Genomic DNA, 20,595 nt, shown 5'->3' on the forward strand with positions numbered 1-20,595 from the left:
TTTTTAAACAAATGCTCTTTGTATTTATTATTTGATAGCGGCAATCTCCTAAATACATTGGGGTAGGCTCAGGAAACTTACAGAAATGTCGTCCAATAGACAATGTTAAGTATGAAGAATGAAAACGGAAAAAAGAAGCGCGAAAACTTGTCTATATATATAGCTGTAGCATGGCCGTGGCAAAATGTATCGTACTGTGGCTCAATAATGGATTCCCGATGATGATGCTAATAAAAAAAAATTGATAATTTTGAAAAGTTAAGAGACGCAGTTTAAGTTCAGATCAACTTACTTTTAAATCATCTAAATCGGTAATGTTTTCGTCGGAGTAGCCTTTCATTGCTTTAGTGGCAACCGGTCCCATATAATTGTTAACAACCGCAAATTCCATCAAGGACAAAAAAACGAATACCGAACAGGAAGACATCCAAACATCAATGGCCTTTACATAGGACACCGGCGGCAGTGATTGTTGAGATTGAGTATTCTGTGTTGCGAGGGTCAGCAAGGAAGTAACGCCGAGTGTCACACGTGCCGGTATTGCCTCGGGCTTAATCCAAAACGATATCCAGGACATAACCACAATAAGCGCCGATGGTATATAAGTGTGAAATAAATGATAGCCCAAACGCCGGCGTAGATTGAAGACAATCGCCAAGCAGGTGAAATTGCCTAGGCATAACCAAACATAATCTTTCACATTTAAAAATATTTTTCAGTTTTTTACTCTCACCAGTTGAGTATTCGATGGTACAATCGGTAGTATAGTTATTAGATATATCCAACTGTGGCAACTCGATTTCAGCATTAACCACCAATGGATCTGTCATATTCCATATGAAAACCAAATCCTCCACCGTATGCGACACTGCGACAAAAATTCATAGACATTTTGATATGTAAGCTGGCCTAGGGACTTACAACTTTCAATCATCATGGAACAGATTTGAGTATCATGCGGATAAGACTCAAATTTCATAGCACAAGAGAGTACTAGCGTCAGTTTGGACATATAAAGCAGCGTCTTATCATTGTACAGCCACAGATAGTGGTTAGGTATGCTCATCTCATGAAAGGTCACCTTTTTGGCGTTCTTAAAAAAGCAATCCGGACGCCAAATACTGTGCAGCCAATCCACGTCTAATATGCGATATTGTTCACTCATATTCTCTGGCAAGCGCAGCCGCGGATCGCGCCAACTTTGTGCTAAAAATATGTCAGTCACATATGTCTGTGGGACAATTAACATTTATAATAAGCAAAATGATTAACTATCTGAAGCAGCTTACCATTGACTCCTCGTTGATCGAGTCTAGTGAAAGTACTGTCACATGAAAATAAACAACGGTCGGCTGGCCCAGCAGCTTTGGCGCACGATTCTTGTCATATGTTTTTGAGGGTATGGGCAATATATCTGGCAACGATAGACTTGATTCGTAATGGGAAACCAGCTCGGCGCTCTCTGTATTATTTCTATAGAACAATTCAATATTATATTTAAGATTTTGCTGATGCAATAATATATTTTCAAATAATATCATTATTACCTAAAACCATGAACACAATTACATAGTTGAATTGATTTTTCTAGTATATGCAAGTAAATTGCAACCGCAATTAAAATTCTATGTTTTGTAAATTGTCTGAAAATGTTTTTTACTTGCATTTTGGAACACCCACACTTCGTTGCACTTATAAATTTTCAATGTTTATTTAATTGCTAAATATTCTGATATTGCATAGTGTTGCGCGTTTCACGTGTTGGTTTTTTTACGTTTGAATTTTAGTTTCATAATTTTACGGCACGTTGTTCTACTGTTGACTACTCTTGACCATTGTGAGCTGAGTTATTGCACGTAAATGCAATTTATTGAATTATTTAATAAATGCACAATTTTTGTTGTTGTTTTTTTTATTGCCTTTACTTTTATTGAGCAATACCAAACAAAAATAAAAGAGTTATATATACATTTGCTGTGCGCTGCCCAAGGTGTGATAAATTTATTTCTATGGTTTCATTTGGTCTCATTGGTATTTCTTTCTTTTGCTATTTCACTTTTCAAACTGACAGTTACATGTAAATGTGAAAACAAGAAAAGAGCCGACTGACATACCTGGTGTGCATTTTTTTAAGCCTTGACTTTTTAAAAGCTATCACAAAGAAAAAACATATAAACAGAGAGCAGAGAGCAGCAATTATCATAGAAGAGTAATGTAATGTAATTAAAAAAAAAGAACATAAATAAATTAACTTGTAAATTGACTCGGTTAAAAGCTAAATGATTTCTCTATAAATGCATATTTAAAAATTTGCTTAAAAAGTGCGCCAAGTTTGTTAACCTGTTGTTAATAAACTGGCGCTGCCATATTATTTGAAAAACAGCTGGGTGGGTGAGCTGCCAGATGTTAATAGCTAGTTGTAATGACGAATGATAACAGCAAGCGCAATTTAGTACATAGTATTAAATAGAATTTCGCATTTATCTGCATTATATCTGGCCAGCAATTCTGAACTATTTAATACACCTCGACACCTGGCAGCACTAGCACTGAGGGTGTCAGAGACCGGATAGTGTTGTGATTTTAGCAATTCTATAGCCAGATTTAGTTATTTTGCATTTGCAAAACTATGCATTTTCGGATTAAAGGAGGATACAGTTGAACAGAAACAACGAAAGCCAATTGCTGCTACTGCAAATGTTGTAAGCTTCTTTAAGCTCCACGAAAGTGTTATATAACTTAAAACATAATATTACAATATTATACAATATTAATGTATATAATGACGTAAAAGGCCTTTCAGAAGATGATTTTGCCACGCATTCAAAATATAAAGAAAGAAAGAGAATATTTTATATGTATGTTCTGCTTTATGTTTATATTTACTTCAGTTAAAATTGTTTAAAATAAACTAGCAGCTTTAGCTGTTATTTAATATTCTCTTTTAGCTATTTCTAGCAATTTTCACCCTTAACTTTTTGGCAGCACTGATTACAAGTTTTACCATCGATTTGTTTCGCATTTTAAAAATGTAACTAATGGTAGCTAAAATTGTGTTTACCGTTAACTTAGCAATACATATTTAATATAAGTGTGTTTCCCACATTTAGCATGGAGTTTGCCCAACAAATTGAAGGTGAGTTGATGAAATTTTGCCGCCAGTAAGTTTTATTTGCTGGTATTCTAGTAACGATTGTAAAATTTGTGTTGGAGGGGGGTCAGGGGTCGTTCGTATTTCTTTGTTGCAGTGACGTGATGCGGCTATGGTGCGCAGTGCAGTTTGTATTGATTATTTGCAAGCATAGAAAATTATACAAACAAAAATCTGAAAATTAAAAAAAAAAATAAAGATTTATTCTCTTGTCGTTAAAGCGTGTTCATAATTGGCTACTTGTTTATTTGAGAAATTACTGATCAAAAGGCTTGCACTTTTACTTTAAACCTGGAACTATCCGAGTTTTATAAAAGAAAAACTTTGCTTACCAGAGATACTGGTGCTGGAAAAACAAACTCAATTTGTCTATGATGTCGTAATGGAGTCACCGCTGCAGCCCAAAGTCAACAACAACCTGTGCAATAAGGTTTCGCCGAGTATTGACAAGATGAGTTCAAGCATGAACAGCAGCAGCACATTGGAGGACACCACTCCCAGTGATTCGGGCGTGCAAATGATGGACTCAGAAAACAGCGATGTGATGATTGATTCAATCACTTCGCAGCTAGGTGTGGAGTACGACGAGCCACTCAGGGCAATTGCACTTTGCCAACAAGCAGTGGACTCCAACTTGAATGTGGCAACAGAGGAGACAATGACTACCAGCACTTGCTCTACTTTTGAGGCAGGCGAAAAGATTGTGTACAGGCGTAAGGTACACAAAACTTCATCCACTCCAAAAGCTCCAAAGAAGCGCGTATCCTTTCACGAGGATATACTCAAAAATACACGAACTGACAATATTCACATAGAGCATGGGTTTATAACATATAAAAACGGACGCAAATTAGCCATAGTAGGCAGTAACTCAGCGGGCGTGGCCGGTGCTGCTGGACGGTATTCGTGGTGTGCTGAGCGTGAGCGCGTCCAGGCTCCTACTGAGCTAAGTGGTGTTGGCAGAGACACTGCCGACACCGAAGAAAGCGGCCAGGTGGGTCACAATCGTCGTCTGGTTTATCGCAATGCCTGCTCGGATGTTTTAGACTATGGAAATACAGATATTTATGATACCAATGAACCAGCTGGTCTGAAATATGACAACTCGGGTGTATTTGAATATGTTCCTCAATCAGCTGATAAGCCAAGCGATGAGCAGCTGCTTTACCGTTGCGCCTGCAGCAGTTCAAACTCCAGCCTAGACTCAGATGAGCAGGACAAAAACTCAAACTCGCAATCCAGTCGCAAGCAGTATGAACAGGCAAAGAGCAGCTCATGCGATTGCATTGGAATGAATAGCGCTAACAATAATCTAATTGGTAAGCATATAAACATATATTCAAGCACAGTCAACTAATTTAATTATTTTTATAACAGGTAACAACTGTTATTACTCGGAGCCAAGCATTGGCGATGCCGGCGACAGTCCCCAGCACAAATCCGTTTGGAACAAAGAAAAGAAGCCCAAGTCGAGTTGCTTGAAGAAAACTAAAAGACACACAAACATCATTCAGGAGCAGGACCTTAATGAGCGCGTTAAAAAGTTCAATGTGCACGACATCAAACATCAGCTGCTAGATAACAGCAGTAAAATGATATTTGGTTCGTTGAAGAGTATATTTACCATGCGGTTGCCGGAACGTGGTGTGCCCGAGGGCTCTGAGGATCTACAAGCTGTTGTAGAGTGTGTGCCTGAGCTGGAGCAGACACCAGAGCACAAGCCTAAGCCGGCTTGCCAAAACCAGTCCCCGGAATCACCACCGCTTAAACCTAAGCCATTTCTTAGCAAAAGTCTCGATGGCAGTAAACAGTCGCAGGGTATTAAAAAGTTTGTGCATAATGTGGATGAACAGCTGCGTCGCAAAAATGATGAGTCAGGCAGCTCTGCAGAGGCATCGCCTGTGGATCTTAAGCAATCACAACATGTGCTGCAGCGCCAGCACGAGTTTGATAATGAAACATCAGCCATGAGTACAGCGCATGAATTTCGCAGTAAATTTATTATCAACTGCGAGAGCACGGTCTTTGAGCACACAGGTGTATCCTATGAGACCAGCGCACCACAAACACAGTGTACTCTGTCCATGTCGCTGCCACAACCCAGCAGTAGCAGTGTGGCAAGTCTACTTGAACGGAATACGCCTATTGCACAGCCAGCAAATCAAGCTCGCAGTTCGTTCATGGATGCGCCCTTAGCAAAGACATTTAGCAACTTTTTTCGCACTCTTAAGGAAAGCTCTGCCAGCAGCAGCACAGCTGAGAAGCATCAGCAACAAAAACAGGAGCAGCAGCAGCAGCAACAACAGCAGGCAGCCACTGATAGTTATTTTGGTAAGTTAGCTTATACGATTGTACTCTGTTGAGTTTCTAATGTATATGTATCCCCACAGCAGCTAAAATGTCTAAGGCGTCATCACAGCAGCTGCCACCGCAGCAACAGCAACCTTCATTTCCTTGCAAGTTATCCACAACCAACTCTTCATCCACCATATCCGAGCTTAGCTCTATTAGCAATAACACCAATTCCAATTCAAACTCTTACAACAAAGTGCAAGCTCCAAATCCGTTGAGCAATGTGGAGCGACAGTCACGTCATTTATCATCACCCTTAAAAAAAGCTGGGCAGCGTCAGGCCTTGATGCCGCCACGTTATGGCGATACACGTCAAGAACATAGTCGTAGTCTGCATAGTCCAAGTTGCTATTTGGGAGCACGGCCTAGTCTTAGTGGCCCAGGTGGCAGCGGACGCAACTCTCAGAGCACAATTTTAAGCGAAGAATTTGATGATATCTTGACCATAACCACTACCACAGATACAGCCAATGATAGGCCAAGCACAGAGAGCGATCTGGTGATAGTCGATTACGCGGATTTGGACTATGCTCAACTATTGAAACCGCCAGCGACAGCAGCAAAAACATCATTAATCAATCGCTTTTTGCGCAATGTTACACAAAAGAAAATTCTTGAATCCTCCATTAGAAAAAATGATTTCTTTACGGACAAATTGCGCAGCGAACAAAAATTGCTTGCCTCAAATCTTTATGTGCGAGGCGTATGCCCGAAAAATTATGAGTTAATTGATGATTTGAATGCTGAGATAGCCATGGAAATAGAAATGTCAGGCGCGAATTCGCCGCGTCGCGAACTTGCCGTTGGCCTCGACTCTGATTTGCCTGGTAATGGTTCACGCTTTGAGCTGGGCATAGGCGAAATATCTATTGACATTTTCACAGGCAAACATTTGTCTATCTTTCATGATCCGAACGAGCAGCTGCTCAAGGTAAATATTATTAATATTATTTTTCTCTTATATTAAGCATTTAAAAATAATTTCAATTTTTTTAATGTTTTTAGGTATTTAAGCTATATACTGGATACAGTCACGAGGGCTTCATGACGCCAGTACTGGTGCTTCTAACTGACTCAAAACTTTATGTGACAGATTTGGTGCGCAATTGCCTGTGCGCCAAATTTGTGCTGGCCTATAAAGACTTGGATGTCATATTGGCAAGTTGACAAAAATCAACATTTTTCATAAGTGGTTAAATTACAAATTTGCTTTTATAGATGGGTCCATTTGGCAATACGGTGTTGCTTAGTAATAGCATGCGGGACATGCAGCAAGTGTTGCTTGCCGGCGGTCCATATTCAGCAGATGCACTAGTAGCTAATTTGGAACTTTGTGCGCGTCGCAGCGGCTTTTTGGCATTGCCAGCCGTTGGGCAATTGACAATGGAACATTTGGCACCGTTGCAGGACTTTGTGCGTGCCAATAGCTGTGTGAGCAAAGATGAAAATTGGATGTTCTACGCAGTGGTCAATGTGCCAGCTGGTGGCGCCTTGGGTATGGGTTTGCCTGGCGAAGAAGAACCTCTTGGTCCGCACATTAAAGGTTTTCTAATGCATCGACGCATTAAGGAAACAGCAAGTGCATCTGCAGCGGCTAAACTAAGCTGGCAACCTGGTTACTTTTTGTTAAAGTAAGTTGACTTGAGATTAAGATTAGGCCCTGATTGCAATATTTTTAATCATCTTCAGAGCTGGCGTGCTATACATGTTTAACGACTCCACACAGAAACTGCCCAGCTGGGCCATGGCTCTGGCAGAGTGTCAAGGCGCAAGACGCTCGGTTAGGTCCGCACGCCCGCATTGCTTTGAGATCATGCTAAAGGGTGAACTACTGCAAATGGCAGCGCCAGATGAATATGTGGCTTCGGAATGGCTGCAGGCGTTACTACAATCAGCCAGTGGTGTAAGTAAATCTGATAAATTTTAGGTTTACAGCTTACAGATTTCGTTTTAATAAACTTTCAGCTCTTTGAACTTCAGGAGCGTCATAAGGCACTGGGTTGCACCTTAATTATAACACAGAATCATCTAATAACCTTGCGCGAGGATTTCGCTGCACCATTGCGTCAGCTCAACAAGCAGAAGGAAACAATAATTTCGACACCAGAACCTAAACAGCTCTTACGTGAGGAGGAAATGTTGTGCATCTTTGAAACCAGTAGTTTGGTAAGAGTCGCAGCGTTAATCTAATAAATTGTCTTCTTAAATTTTATTCCATACAAATGTTTAGTTAAGCTCCACAATGAGCACTCCGACGCGAGGCCCTCTACGCTATTCTTCTTCGCTAAACTCCACACCCACAAAACAGTTGCTGGATACGCAGGATAAGCCCAGCACTGTAACAGTTGGACAGTCAAAAAATATGAGCAGCGTATATGGCCGAAACTCTGGCCTAGAAATACTGACGTGTGCAGATATTAAGGCAATGACTGGCATTAAAATTCCTTCGCATAGTGAGACCTGGTGGTGCATACTAGAGTTCTCTTGTCAGGAGGCGCCATTAGAGAGTCTAGATGATTTGATTATATTCTTCTCCAGCAGCATGGAAATGCAACGCTTTATGCGCCTATTAGAACAACTTTGGCAAGCCAAAAATGTGCGTAATCGATATCAACAAATGAAAACTTAGCAACAATACCTAATATTTTATTATTAACAGAATGATCTCTTCCCTATAACTATAATGGATGATGAGGAACCCCTCGCCGAAAAGTGCACAATGCTCTACTTGGACATTAATCGTGCTTGGGAGCCGCTTCTAACTGCTGCCCTGGGCTACCCACTATAAACGCGCAACTAATCTAATTAAAGTAAACATATGTAATAATATATTTTGCTTTGAATGGGTAAACTGACATTAGCTTGTGTCCATGTTCAGCTAAATATTTAATTGTAATACTCTAGCAAAATTGCTTTAAAAACAGTCAAGAAATATCTCACTCTTTATATATATAAAAGAAATTACTCACAATTATCTAGTTAATTATTTCCTATTATGACATGTAAACTGAACATTCACCTTGATAAATATGCATAATTTATTAATGTTTTTTGCTTATTTGCCACGTTACATATGCTTGTATATAATTTTTTGTGATATTAACTTTTAAGTTGAGAAATTGTTGTCTTAATTAATCTTGCTTTAAAGTTTAGTTACGTTCTATATACTCATGCGCAAATGTACAAATGTTTTGTTAATTGTACCTTAAGTTTTGACTTTTTTAGAAACACAGTGTAGTATATTGCACAAAAAAGAAAATAAAATCCCAAGGCTTTACTATTTGTAAATTATTTTATTGAAATATACAAATAAAAACGAAAAAAATATTTTGTAAGAATTCGTTAAATGAAAACCAAACCAAGAAGATTGTTAGCAAATCTATTAACACTTCAATGTAATCAAATATATTTATATAATCAAAGGATATTTTTATTAACCAACATATACATATATACATACATAAATATATTGGAAAAACTAATTGTACGATTCTTGTATGCTCGAATGGGAAAATAACATAACAAAGTATTTAACAATATTTATATCTAAATACAATATATATATCAAAGGTTACTTCTGATGTTTTCTAACAGTTTCCAACACACTCAAAATGCCTTAACATTAAAGCTTAATTAAATTGATACGTATGTACGTAGAAAGCACAAATAGAATTCGTACCTATGATTTGCCAAATAAAATGTAAAACCCAACAATATATCTATGATAAAAGCATGCAACTATGGTCCTTAAAATCGATTGTGTACAAATTTTCAATTATCCATGCTTAAGCTCCAACACTCCTGAACAGTATATCATGCCTAAAAATGCTTTAAGCTGTATGAAAACATCTAGAAAAGGCTCATAATAATTAATAAAATGCATAAACTTGATAGTGAGGCATTTTTATTTCATCGCTAAGCTCGTTGAGTGGTGACTCCCGACATTTTTAAAGGGTATAGAATGGGGACTCAAGCTGGGGGTTTACCTTACCATAGCCATAGATGGGAAAAACAATTCGCATCCAACTAATTAGTATGAGTATATAGTTACGCACATGTACATACATATATACTTATGTATATACATATAAACATATATGTATATAAATAAAACGGAGATTGTTGAGGTTGGTGTATGGGGATTATAAAATGTCCTTAAATAAAAGTTTACATTTTATTTCAATGATTGTATATGAATTGAGTTGCTTAAATGAAGTAATTCTTGCTCCGAAATTCTTCATTAAGAATAATCTAATTAGTTAACTTTATCGAGCGATAAACAATGTGCAATGATTAAATTATCCATCTAGAGGAGGTGCATTCTTATTAGGCTGGGATTTATGTATGTATGTATATACATACATATATGTACATATGTATGTATATGTATATAGCTCTTGACCGGAGTTCTTTCTTATCCATTATATAATAATCATAAAGGCCTTAAAAAAAAAGTAAAATGTATAAAAACTAAATAAGAAACAAAACATGATTTGCAAATGTGTGCATGCTATGCACTTACATATGTATGCAGGCATGCATCTTTTCTTATGTACAGCAAAATGCATAATTGGAAAATATGCATACAAATTAAAGATAAACATGTGTAACAATAAGAGCTCTGAAATCAAGCTAAACAAAGCATTGCATTCAAAGAGAGTGTGAGCGAGGCGAAAGAGAATACGAGGTAAAAAGAACGCTTGGAAGTCACAAACTCCAACCCTCAAAAGACTGCAAGCAAGAACAGCATATGTACATAAATATTCCAAAAAATTAAAAATTGTTCAACTCTAAAGTAGCAATCTCCGAAATTTTATGAATTGAATCCAAAAAATATTAAAAAAAAAAAATTGTCTCTTGCACTTGCATTTTTCATCATCCTATGCATTCTTTGTACTCTATTTCGTACAGCTCATTGTAGGGCATCTGCTATATCTATTAAACACTTTCAGCTGGAGAGAGACTCAGAACTCACGCATACAGAAACAAGTGCTGATGCTGCACTCACTTTCATTAACACAGCGTCGCTAGCAGCAGCATCAGATACTCACATACACACGCGTGCATACAAAAGATATACATACATACATATGTATATGTATGTATGCGTATGTATATCTATGTAATGCACTGGCCAGGCTACACAACCCCAAATGTTGGAAAACCAAATAAAACACAAAAACAAAGCAGGCTGTATGCTTGTTTCTGGTTAAGCATTACCGAATTTCAAATGTCCTACATATATTTCCTTCGTTTTTTTTAATTTAATTATCACATGAAATTTATTATTACAAATGTTGTACTTGCTTTAAAATAATTTAGATTTATATATTGTTGCTCTTGAATATAAAGGCGTCATGTGCCTTAATCTAAGCACACTGCAGCGTCTACAAATAAACGCACAGTTTTCCAAAGAAGTGGAAAAACATCCACCCTCAAAGCAGCGCACATGTATGAATGTATGTATGTATATATAGAGATGTATGAACACAAACTAATACAAAAAAGCGTGAGGTGCAGTCAACTGTGATATACACTTTGTTTAGAGCATATGTACATATAGATTGCATCAGCTGAAAAGCAAAAATACTATGCTTTAAAGCCTTGCCTCAAAATAAATTTATGATAAGTAAATACTACTACTATAACTTGTGTAGTTTTTTTTTTGTATAGTTGGGTGGTTTGGCAAAGTTTACTTTTCATTCATTAGCGGCACACCTTTCTCGTGAAAGACATGGCTAATGTTAGTGCGCTCTGGTGGATTGTTCCAGGACTGCAATTCACCACTGCTCAGGAAAACAAAGACACGATATAATAGGTGGCCAAGATTCAGAATACAATTTTCCATTGATGGAAGAAGCAACAATTTCGAGTCAAAAAAGCTCTTCTCTTACCGATCAATAATATACCATGACATATGTACTTATTTGCATATACTATAAGCTCCTCCCGTTACACATGTGTGATCACTCTGGTAATACCTTTGCGCACTTTTGAATTAACAAAGTGTATAAAAAGAGAGCTGCGCTGCCTCTGTCGCTGCTTGCTGTTGCCTGCCCCAGTGCTAAGCAAATGTAAATGTAAATTGTAATGTTACTTTAGTTTGTTGCCGGAGCCTCGACGAGCCGGTTGCCGTAAGCGTGTGTTTCGCCGATTCGACATTATTTTATTGTTGCTGTTGTTCATTGTCCTCGTCGCCTTCGCTCCCGCTGGTGTGCTGTGCGTGCCTCTGTGTGTGTGTGTGTTTAGTTTAAGCGAAATTGAAAGTTGTACATTTTGCTACCCCCAAAAAGCAAAGCGCTGCATACAAATGCGCGCGCTTCTACATACATAGTGAACCAACCCCCACCAACAACAACAAAAGCAGCTACAATAACAACAAAAAAAACAACAACAACAGCCACCCACTGTTTAAAAACGCCGCATAGTCATCGTCATCGTCAATCGTCATCGCCTGCCTGCCAGCCTGTTTCTGTTTTTGCTTCTGCTTCTTCAAGTTTCGATCGTGTTTTCTGTTTTGCAGGCTCAACGCATAGTAACTGCTATTGTTGGTCTGTGTGTGCAAATTAAAATAATCAAAATAAACCAGAAAAGCGAAAGTGTTACACAAGTTCAGAAAAAGCGTCATAGAATTGAGTTTAAGTAGCGCTTCCCCGAAGTCTGCAAACGGTCAACGCTCACACAGGCTGCCAACGGCTCCTGTTGTGAAAGTGAGTGTGTGTGCTTGTGTGTGTGTGAGTTTGGATGCACATGCTATATGTGTAAAGCCTTCTAGCAGCCTAAATCTGTTATGATGAATTTCTCAGCGTTTGGTGGCCCCTTCTCAGGCATCCATCAATTTGCCGCTAAATTTGATGCACAAACCCCAGGCGCATTTGGGACGCCGCCTGTAAACGCTGCAGCGGGATCAGATAATCATGTGCAGCGCTATCAGACCAATGGCAATCATTTCAATCAGAATGTGCCCAACGGTAAGTAAAAATAATATATGTATGTACATATGTATGTACATACATATGCATGTAAATAAATGCGCGCTGTGAGTGTGTGTGTGTGTGTTTGTATGTACAACATAATCACAAAAAAAAACTTATTTTATTTTTATCGATTTATTTTTGCCTGCTTCTACTGCCACTGCCGCGGCTGGCGTCAACAGCACACACAACGTTAACGTTTTTCTTTTTCCCTACAATATGTCGTTTGTGGCCTTTTAGTTATGTAAAATAAAACTAGAATAATATAAACGTTTCTTTCACGTTTTCTTTGCCTTCGTTTCTTTAGAAGAGAGCGTAGGATCAATGGAGTGTGTGCATATAAGAGTATAACAATCCAGTTTTTTTTTTTTTCATCTGTTTTATTGCTTAGCTCCGTTCGTATACGACATGCCATTTGTTAGAGAGAGGCGACATGATCAGTATCAGTCTTTCGTTCAGAGAACTAGTTCAAAGCAAAACAAAAAAATGCATTCATCAATAATCCGACTATGGAAGGAGAGCTGCCACCTGATAAAATAATTAAAAATGTCATAAAGTGCAAACATTTATTTTATGAATAACAAACAAATATTATAATATTTATAATTATATTAGGTGTTTAACATGATAGATCATATCATTATTATTATATATTATCACAAAATATGTATTCCTAATAAATTCAGAGTTTAATAGTTTGCCTAAGAAAAACTATATTTCTGCTCTGTATAGGTTTTATAACCCACCCGACACACATATTTAGTGCAATCGAAGAGCTCGCTGCTGTCATCATAACCGAATATAATAATTTTTGTTGTTGTTTCTGCTGCCTTACGTTGCGTTTTTTTTCTACTTCTGCGCTATGTTTTGAGTCATTACCACCCACCCCCTGTTTTGATGACTGCGCGTGTGTTTGTGTGTGTGTGTGTACTAGGCTCTTGTTGTTGCTTAGCTTCGCTTGAAAATGCAATGAACTCAAATAACTTTTGAATTTGCTGCATTTCACTTTGGTTCTGGCTTTGGGGGTGGGTTTTTGTCGTTAGCTACTCAACGTACACACAAGCAAACGCACACATAGAAATACAATTAAACGGGGGAGTTTGGGTTTTTTGTATTTGCTGTATGTGTGTGCGTGCGCAGTTTTCAACCCCAACCCTCGTGTGAGGAAGCGTCGCTGCTTTTTTAATTGCACTGACTTCCTCTAGCCAAAGCTGCAATTTTTCTATTTGGTAGCAGGGTGCGTCCTATTTCAACCCCTCACCAAGTCCGAACATTGGAGGCATAAAAGCTTTCATTAGCAACAACACCCATCTTCGATTACGTATCTATTCTAATTAGTTGCATTCACTTATATAACGAGATGCAGTCTCACCGCATTTCATAATCTATAATTACACCTTATTTATTGCTAAATAAAGAAACAACACTGGCAAACCATACCCAGACTGTAACTCAAACTGTTGTCCAGCTGCCACTGTGTTCGCATAGTTCATTGATCCCCGTCTTTTCAGTTGTACGCATTACATTTCCAGTTTAACGTTTTATTTTATTTCAATTTTTTTACCTTTTTTACCTGCGTTTGAACAACAACAGGAAAATGTGTCTATGCGTGTGCCCGTCTGCATGTGTATGTATGCTTTTTATCTAATAAACTGTGTGTGTGTTGCAGCAGGTACTTCATACACTCTCGACCCTTCGCCAAGCGCATTTTCTTCACTAGCTTACCAGCTGGCTTATCAGACCTGAGTGTACGAGGCACAGCTAGAGATATCGACAGACAGATCCGATAGAATGGCTGTTATTTGAACTAATTAGTAAGATAGCCGGTTAGCTATTGAAAAGCAATAGATATTTGTTGCTGTCGGTGATGGCAGCTCTTATCGAATGAATGTTTTATATATTATTGTATATTTTAAATATAGTTAAATATACATATTTGTAGAGTCAGCAGCAATTTTTGTTGAATAAAATATACGATATTGATACTCTAATTTGAATTGTTGAGGAAGTCTATTAAAAGTCTTCTACATTTTTCAACTAAAGATAAGCCAAGCAGGCATGTGGAAAACAATAAAAAGCCTAGACAAAAATATGGTTTGAAGCTCATTGATTTTTCCGCATAAGCAGCAACCAACAAAGAGAATGAGAGGACGGCGTGCTGCTGAGAATGAGAAATTGTTCTATAACACAAAAAAATAAAAAGAGAGGGAGAGAAATAGAGAGGGCGTGTAATGCATACAAGCCAACATACATACATACATATGTATGTATGTGTGGATGGTGTGCGCCTGCATACATAAGTGTGACTAAAGAATTTAACGCTGATCCTAAAGATCATGATCAGCATAATGATGAACGAAATGGTCAGTGGTGTGGGCGCATTCAAGCGAAAGGATGCGATAACATTGTGGTGCGTGTGTTTGTCAAGAGGGTCGCTTTTAACACTAGAGCGCTTCCCAGCCCAACCCTCAAGATAATTTGCACTTATGTACATAAAGTACTTCTATGTACCTAACTCAGTATGTGTCTGTGAGTGTGAGTAACCCACCCCCTTATTGCCAGAGCGCCTGATGCTATGCAACACTAAAAATGCGCGTGCTTGTAAGTCTGACAAAGTATTTTATATACAGTAGACACTCGTAAGTTAGAAACGCTTGCAATTATAATTAAACATAAGGCTAAATAAGCAAAAACATAAATTGTAAAATTCATGCAGAGTACTTATGTACATACATATGTATGTATATACGAACTGTAATTCAATTGGTAATTAATGCAGATAATTCAAACATTTCTCGTGCAATTTTCGCTTAGTAAAGCGTTGCGCATTTAAGTTAAATTTCTTACAAATTAATTAAGTTACTGTTTACGTAGTACATATGAATGTTATTTATTGTGTATATGTTTGCAAGCTATTTTTTTATTAGATATGTTATACATAAATGACCCGTATGTGTACATTCATGTGTATGTGTTAGTAATTGAGTGAACCTTCTCATTTCCCATATGGTGTCTCATCTTTGTTGCTCTGAAAAGCGGGCAACTGTTAAACAAAATCAAATAAAATAAAAGCCATGAAAAAGCTTTAAGCCTTAAAGCAGCGTTTTGTGGTTTGAGTTATTGTTGTAGCTATTGTTATTGTTGCCGGGCCACTGATGACTCAAACTCATTCGACTGGCGCCGCGTCGCTCTACCCACAGCTCATGCTACCAAAAATTGCTCGTGCGTTTAACCCCCAACTCCAATAGGGGTTGCAGTTGTGCCACTCACTCTCACTCTCTTATGGCCCTCCTAGCTCTTTCGCTCTTTTACTCATGCTCTTTCTTTGTGTTGCGCGCGCGCTCTTACCGCTTTCACTGCCGCTCACACACATACATACATACATAAGTATATATACATATACATATGTATATATGCCGGCACTATAAACACACTTAACAGTAGGAAGACAGTCTATCGTCTCCGAACGTCATATTTTCCAGCCAACCTAACCGATTCCTTTCCATTTTGTTCCACTTTGCTTGTATCCAAAACAAGCTGTCAACTGCCGCCATATTGTGTAACGCGCGCGCGCTCTTACCGCTTTCACTGCCGCTCACACATATCTATGTATGCATGTATGTATATACCGGCACTATAAACACACTTAACAGCTGTAGCTTCATCAGAGAAATTAACATGACCTGGTGTATTGAATATATTGAGTAGCAAGTAGCTCTTCCGCTTATCATCCTGCAGCACTAGGCGTCACGGGCTCTTGTTTCTGTTCATAAATCGTATCAGCATACAGCGCAGAGACCGCATTATAACTTGGTGCCTGCTTAAAGCGGGTCTAATAAGAACATAAATACATAAAAACACTATTAAGTACATTTATTTCCCTTACTAAAACACTTTCACTTTAGTCTTAAAGGTCTTAAATTTCTTGAAGAATGTGCCAATCTGGATATCTTTTATCCGTTTAAAATCTGCCTCCTCGGATTCAACATTTCCAACTGAGATTAGTATTATGGCATACTTAAGTGTGCCCAAGCCAAGTAGCGCCATGCATAAGCTATAATTTACAATTAATTTTTATTATGTTAAACAAATTTTGAAAATTTGTAAATGGTTTTGTAGAATTTATCATCGAAATTTACACCTAGGTGTAAATTCCATAAGGCCAATCTGTTCCGTAGTTGGATAAACATTATGAAATTTTAAATTCGTAAAAAAAATGAAACAATCCAATTAAAAACCTTTTTTTTTTAAATAAGTATTTGAGTGTTTCAGACATTTTGAAGGATTTCCTCTGTTCATAATTGTTAACATTGTCGTTTCCAGCAGTCTTTTACGCGTGAGATTTGAGAATTTCTTTGTCCCATTCCATATGTTCCGCAACAAATTCTGTTGTTATCGACTGTTGGTTTTACTGTAACAGTTCCAAAATGTTGTCAATGCGCTAATGTAATCCAAATGATTAATTACAAATGCTCTGGATTTTTTTTCATAAAGTATTCTTTGTAAGTCTTGTATGTTGAATCTATACCTTTACCGTTCATATATGTATTTAATAGCAAATATGTTTGCATACTTAAGAGAATGTGGACATTATAATAAATTTATGCTATCATTCTAGTTTATTGTAGTTCATTAGCGCATTTCCGTTAGTTTCACATTTGCTGTGCTTAAAGCACAAAGAAAGCAAAAGTGTGCAAACTCAAAATTATATCTCAAGGTCATATGCTTATTTATGCAAAGGGACTATTAAGCAAACGTTGGCAGACAAACAAATGCATACATATGTATGTTATGTGCTTTTATCCCTTGACATAACGCTCTTTCAACCCACATAATATGATTATTATGAAATTTGTTACATTTTGCACCATCGTCGAGTGTGCTCGAGGAAGACGGAAATAAATGTAAAGAAAATATCAGGAAAATGTAAAGAAACCGGGCCAATTGGCAACAGTCAGAAAATGTATTAATAAAAACGAGCGCCCGGTAAGAGAATAGTATAAAAGGCAACGGCGATAATATATACACATACATAGGTACATATACATACATATATAGGTACACATACTATTAACAGGTCTGTTGAGAAATTCGTAGCATACATTTGAGGCGCGTCGCTGGGGCCGCGACGGCGGCCGGCGTTTTCAATTTTAATTTCCTTTTTCCTATGTATGCGTAGCTCTTGCACGTGTGCCGTCTTGCTATCTCGCTCGCACTTTGCGCGTGCTTGTGTGTGTGGGCGCAAAATTTGGCCTTGGCAGACGCTAGGCGAGGCGAGGCGACGACAGCCAGTCAGACATGCCCACCAGCTGCCTATGGCGACAAAAACAACAACAGCAACAACAACAATAAATACCAACACACACGCATGTCAGTCAACAGACAGAGTTGCCAACTACTAACAAAATTGTTACTGCCCACAAACACACACACAGACAGACAGTTAGGCAGTTACTTAATACGCGACACACACACGCACACACACAGAGACAGGCATGAGCATAAATCGTGAGCCGACAAGCAAACCGGCACCCGATTCAGTCAGCCAAGCCAGCTGTGTAGTCCAACCAGACCAGGCCATCGTTCTCAGTTGTCGTTAGTCGGTGTGCGTTGAAGTACTTGCGAGCACGTCGGCTGCTGAAACTCATTGAAAACAGCACAAATAACGCGAAATTAACAACATTAAATTCCATATATATTTAGTAGACTAAGCTAACTAAGGCTGTGATTGTGTTATTTTGGTGAATGCGAGCATGTGTAAATATAAAAACTCCAATAATCAACTTATCGTTGCTTAAACGTTAATTTTGGCTTTTCTTTTAATTTCAGTTTCGGCGGCCAATAATATGCAATATGGTCAGAATATATCCATACCATATTCACAGCCACAAAGTGATCTAAATTTCTTGAATGCGGCTGCTGCGGCGGATCATAAGGGTAAAATTCATCCAAAAATTGAACGTGACCGGGAAGAAGGTGAGTCGGCACCAACAGATACTTTAGCTGTGGGGGGTATAAGTGGGATACATACATACATGCGTACATATGTATATGCGTAAATTTTTTCATCATTTCCCATATATTTTTTGTGGTTTGTCTGTATTTCAAGGACGCACATTATTCATCGTGTGCTACGCCCGTGTTTCCCTAAAACGGGCGCACTCGGCCCCAATTCGGCTCAGCGTTATTTATAACACGTTACGCCCCATGTCTGGTTTTTGTAGATGAACTGTTTTTTTTTTTTGTATAGTATACTTAGTGGAGCAGGCTTTATCTCCGGCCAATTGAATGTATGTATGTATGTAGCGCACCTTAGCATGTGGGCGCATTAACTTTAAAAGCATAGCTCAAAACTTGGGCATAGTCCCTGGGGCAATGGCAAAGAAAGGCGAAGAAAGCATGGGCAGGCTAGCAACATCGTGTGTCCTTGGCGGCAGTAAAATTGGTTAAAGGCGGCGTGGGAACGTGGTGTTATAGGCAGAGATGAAAAGAGCTTGGGATTTTCAGGCAAATAGACTTGAGACTCACACGCATAGAAAGTTGTTGTTGCCAGGCCAAAGTAACTTGTTGTTGGGGTAGGTTTTTTCTACTTCGTAGCAGCAAATTTATTCAGGAAGCTATTAGATAATGCATGAACAGCCTTATTGTATGCGTGTGGGTGTCGTTAGCCTGAACTGCTCTTGCTTGTCATTTTTTGTTAACTTTGACTTTTTTATTTGCAGTCCTCAATCAGCAAATCCTACAGAATGTGAATCAGTCTTGGCAAACGCTGGCTAATACGGCCAACACCGTCGACTATTCATCGCATTTGTTATCAGCAACACTGCCAATCTCCATACAACACTTCCTCAAGTATTCGGAAACCATTAAGAAAGAGTCCACCGGTGATGTGCTTAAGAATGGCACCAACTTGGCCAGTTTGGCTTTGGGCGGTGTCGCTTTAACACCTAGCAATAATGGCGCCAATGGGGCACACCATAATGGCGGCTTGGTGGGCATGGATCATGGTGGTCACATGACCAACATGACGGATGCAAATGGCGCTGGACTGGCCAATGGCGTTGCTCCCAATGGCGTCAATGGTAATACCAATGGTGCAGTTAGCAATGGTGCCGCCGTATCCAGCACCGCAGCAGTCGGCAGCACAAATGCTGCAGTTGCTGGCACCACCACCACCACGAGCGGCAAGAAAACCAAAAAGAAGAAACCTCCAAAGGAGAAGAAGCCAAGACCGAAGCCAGGTGAAATTCGTGAAACTAAAGCATTGGACGGCTCTACACTCTACTGTTGCCCCGAATGCCAGATGGCCTATCCGGATCGTAGTCTCATCGAGCAGCATGTGATCTCGCATGCTGTGGAGCGTCGCTTTGTCTGCGACATTTGCAATGCAGCGCTCAAGCGCAAGGATCACTTGACCCGCCACAAGCTCTCCCACATACCGGACAGGCCACATGTGTGCAATGTGAGCAGACAAATTTTTATGCTTAAAGTTCCATAACTCATATTCGATTATACTCCATTGTTTTTTATAGATCTGCATGAAGTCTTTTAAGCGCAAGGAGCAGCTCACCTTGCACATTGTTATACACTCCGGCGAGAAGAAACATGTCTGCATTGAGTGTGGCAAAGGTAAGCAAGTCGAGCATAAATTTCAATTGCAACTAACACTGAGAAAATCTTTGCAGGCTTCTATCGCAAGGATCATTTGCGCAAGCATACGCGATCGCACATTGCCAGACGCGTCAAATCTGAGGTCTCAGCTCAGAATGTGAATGGCAGCGGCGGAGGCGCTGCCGCCAACAATGCGCAAAACAATTCGCTACATGGCTCCTGAGGTTCGTACAAGGACTTTTGGTAAATTCTTAAATCGTACACATTTCATGCTACAAATGAAAGCAGAAAAGCGAGCATATTATCAATGATTTTGCAGCTGGAATTTGCGAAATCATTGACAAGTGCTTGTGGAGCTGCTTTTAATGAAATGTGTTTTAAGAGTTTATCAGGAGTCCTGCTGAGCGTCATCCAAATCCAATAACCCTCTAAATAGAGTACAACAAAAACAGTTTACATGCATAATATATATATAATATATATATAATATAAAATATATGCCAAGTA

The 20,595-nt window shown here is 38.7% G+C and overlaps 3 protein-coding genes across 6 annotated transcripts; 2 read left to right on the forward strand and 1 right to left on the reverse strand.

The window, feature by feature from the left end:
* Window positions 1–18: 18 nt before the first annotated feature.
* Window positions 19–1,841, reverse strand: LOC108602086 (glycine receptor subunit alpha-4). The gene is made up of 6 exons (XM_017990109.2): window positions 1,548–1,841; window positions 1,290–1,473; window positions 922–1,231; window positions 734–868; window positions 293–672; window positions 19–227 (listed from the first exon to the last, which is right to left on the reverse strand). The coding sequence occupies exons 1-6, from the start codon at window positions 1,664–1,666 to the stop codon at window positions 78–80; spliced, it is 1,278 nt and encodes a 425-aa protein (XP_017845598.1). The 5' UTR covers window positions 1,667–1,841; the 3' UTR covers window positions 19–77.
* Window positions 1,842–3,021: 1,180 nt separating this feature from the next.
* On the forward strand, window positions 3,022–8,437 carry LOC108604340. Of its 3 annotated transcripts, none has more exons than XM_017993765.2 (10): window positions 3,022–3,136; window positions 3,487–4,470; window positions 4,529–5,482; window positions 5,542–6,434; window positions 6,509–6,661; window positions 6,722–7,134; window positions 7,193–7,406; window positions 7,469–7,669; window positions 7,734–8,099; window positions 8,163–8,437. In XM_017993765.2, exons 1-10 carry the CDS (start codon window positions 3,112–3,114, stop codon window positions 8,289–8,291), a joined length of 4,332 nt encoding a protein of 1,443 aa, XP_017849254.1. In that variant the 5' UTR covers window positions 3,022–3,111; the 3' UTR covers window positions 8,292–8,437. The 3 variants fall into 3 exon arrangements, with proteins under 3 accessions (XP_017849254.1, XP_017849255.1, XP_017849256.1); XM_017993766.2 differs by having other exon boundaries at window positions 5,545–6,434; XM_017993767.2 differs by having other exon boundaries at window positions 3,052–3,136; window positions 3,373–4,470.
* A 3,182-nt stretch (window positions 8,438–11,619) lies between these two features.
* On the forward strand, window positions 11,620–20,543 carry LOC108601714 (zinc finger protein 793). Of its 2 annotated transcripts, none has more exons than XM_017989631.1 (5): window positions 11,620–12,474; window positions 18,307–18,453; window positions 19,200–19,939; window positions 20,010–20,106; window positions 20,163–20,543. In XM_017989631.1, the coding sequence occupies exons 1-5, from the start codon at window positions 12,294–12,296 to the stop codon at window positions 20,309–20,311; spliced, it is 1,314 nt and encodes a 437-aa protein (XP_017845120.1). In that variant the 5' UTR covers window positions 11,620–12,293; the 3' UTR covers window positions 20,312–20,543. The 2 variants fall into 2 exon arrangements, with proteins under 2 accessions (XP_017845120.1, XP_017845121.1); XM_017989632.1 differs by lacking the exon at window positions 11,620–12,474 and adding an exon at window positions 18,119–18,234.
* The last annotated feature ends 52 nt before the right edge of the window (window positions 20,544–20,595 follow it).

The sequence above is a fragment of the Drosophila busckii genome, chromosome 3R (genome assembly GCF_011750605.1).
Source record: "Drosophila busckii strain San Diego stock center, stock number 13000-0081.31 chromosome 3R, ASM1175060v1, whole genome shotgun sequence".
Taxonomy (NCBI): domain Eukaryota; kingdom Metazoa; phylum Arthropoda; class Insecta; order Diptera; family Drosophilidae; genus Drosophila; species Drosophila busckii.

Excerpts from the sequence above, each read along its gene's own strand:
- LOC108602086 (XM_017990109.2), bottom strand. The coding sequence starts at position 1,666 with ATGCAAGTAAAAAACATTTTCAGACAATTTACAAAACATAGAATTTTA. Across the intron at positions 1,232-1,289 it reads CGATCAACGAGGAGTCAATG|ACATATGTGACTGACATATT; the intron begins GTAAGCTGCTTC and ends ATTGTCCCACAG. Across the intron at positions 869-921 it reads TTCCATGATGATTGAAAGTT|TGTCGCATACGGTGGAGGAT; the intron begins GTAAGTCCCTAG and ends TTTTTGTCGCAG.
- LOC108601714 (XM_017989631.1), top strand. The coding sequence starts at position 12,294 with ATGATGAATTTCTCAGCGTTTGGTGGCCCCTTCTCAGGCATCCATCAA. Across the intron at positions 19,940-20,009 it reads ACAGGCCACATGTGTGCAAT|ATCTGCATGAAGTCTTTTAA; the intron begins GTGAGCAGACAA and ends TGTTTTTTATAG. Across the intron at positions 20,107-20,162 it reads CTGCATTGAGTGTGGCAAAG|GCTTCTATCGCAAGGATCAT; the intron begins GTAAGCAAGTCG and ends AAATCTTTGCAG.
- LOC108604340 (XM_017993765.2), top strand. The coding sequence starts at position 3,112 with ATGGAGTTTGCCCAACAAATTGAAG. Across the intron at positions 5,483-5,541 it reads AGCCACTGATAGTTATTTTG|CAGCTAAAATGTCTAAGGCG; the intron begins GTAAGTTAGCTT and ends GTATCCCCACAG. Across the intron at positions 7,670-7,733 it reads TCTTTGAAACCAGTAGTTTG|TTAAGCTCCACAATGAGCAC; the intron begins GTAAGAGTCGCA and ends ACAAATGTTTAG.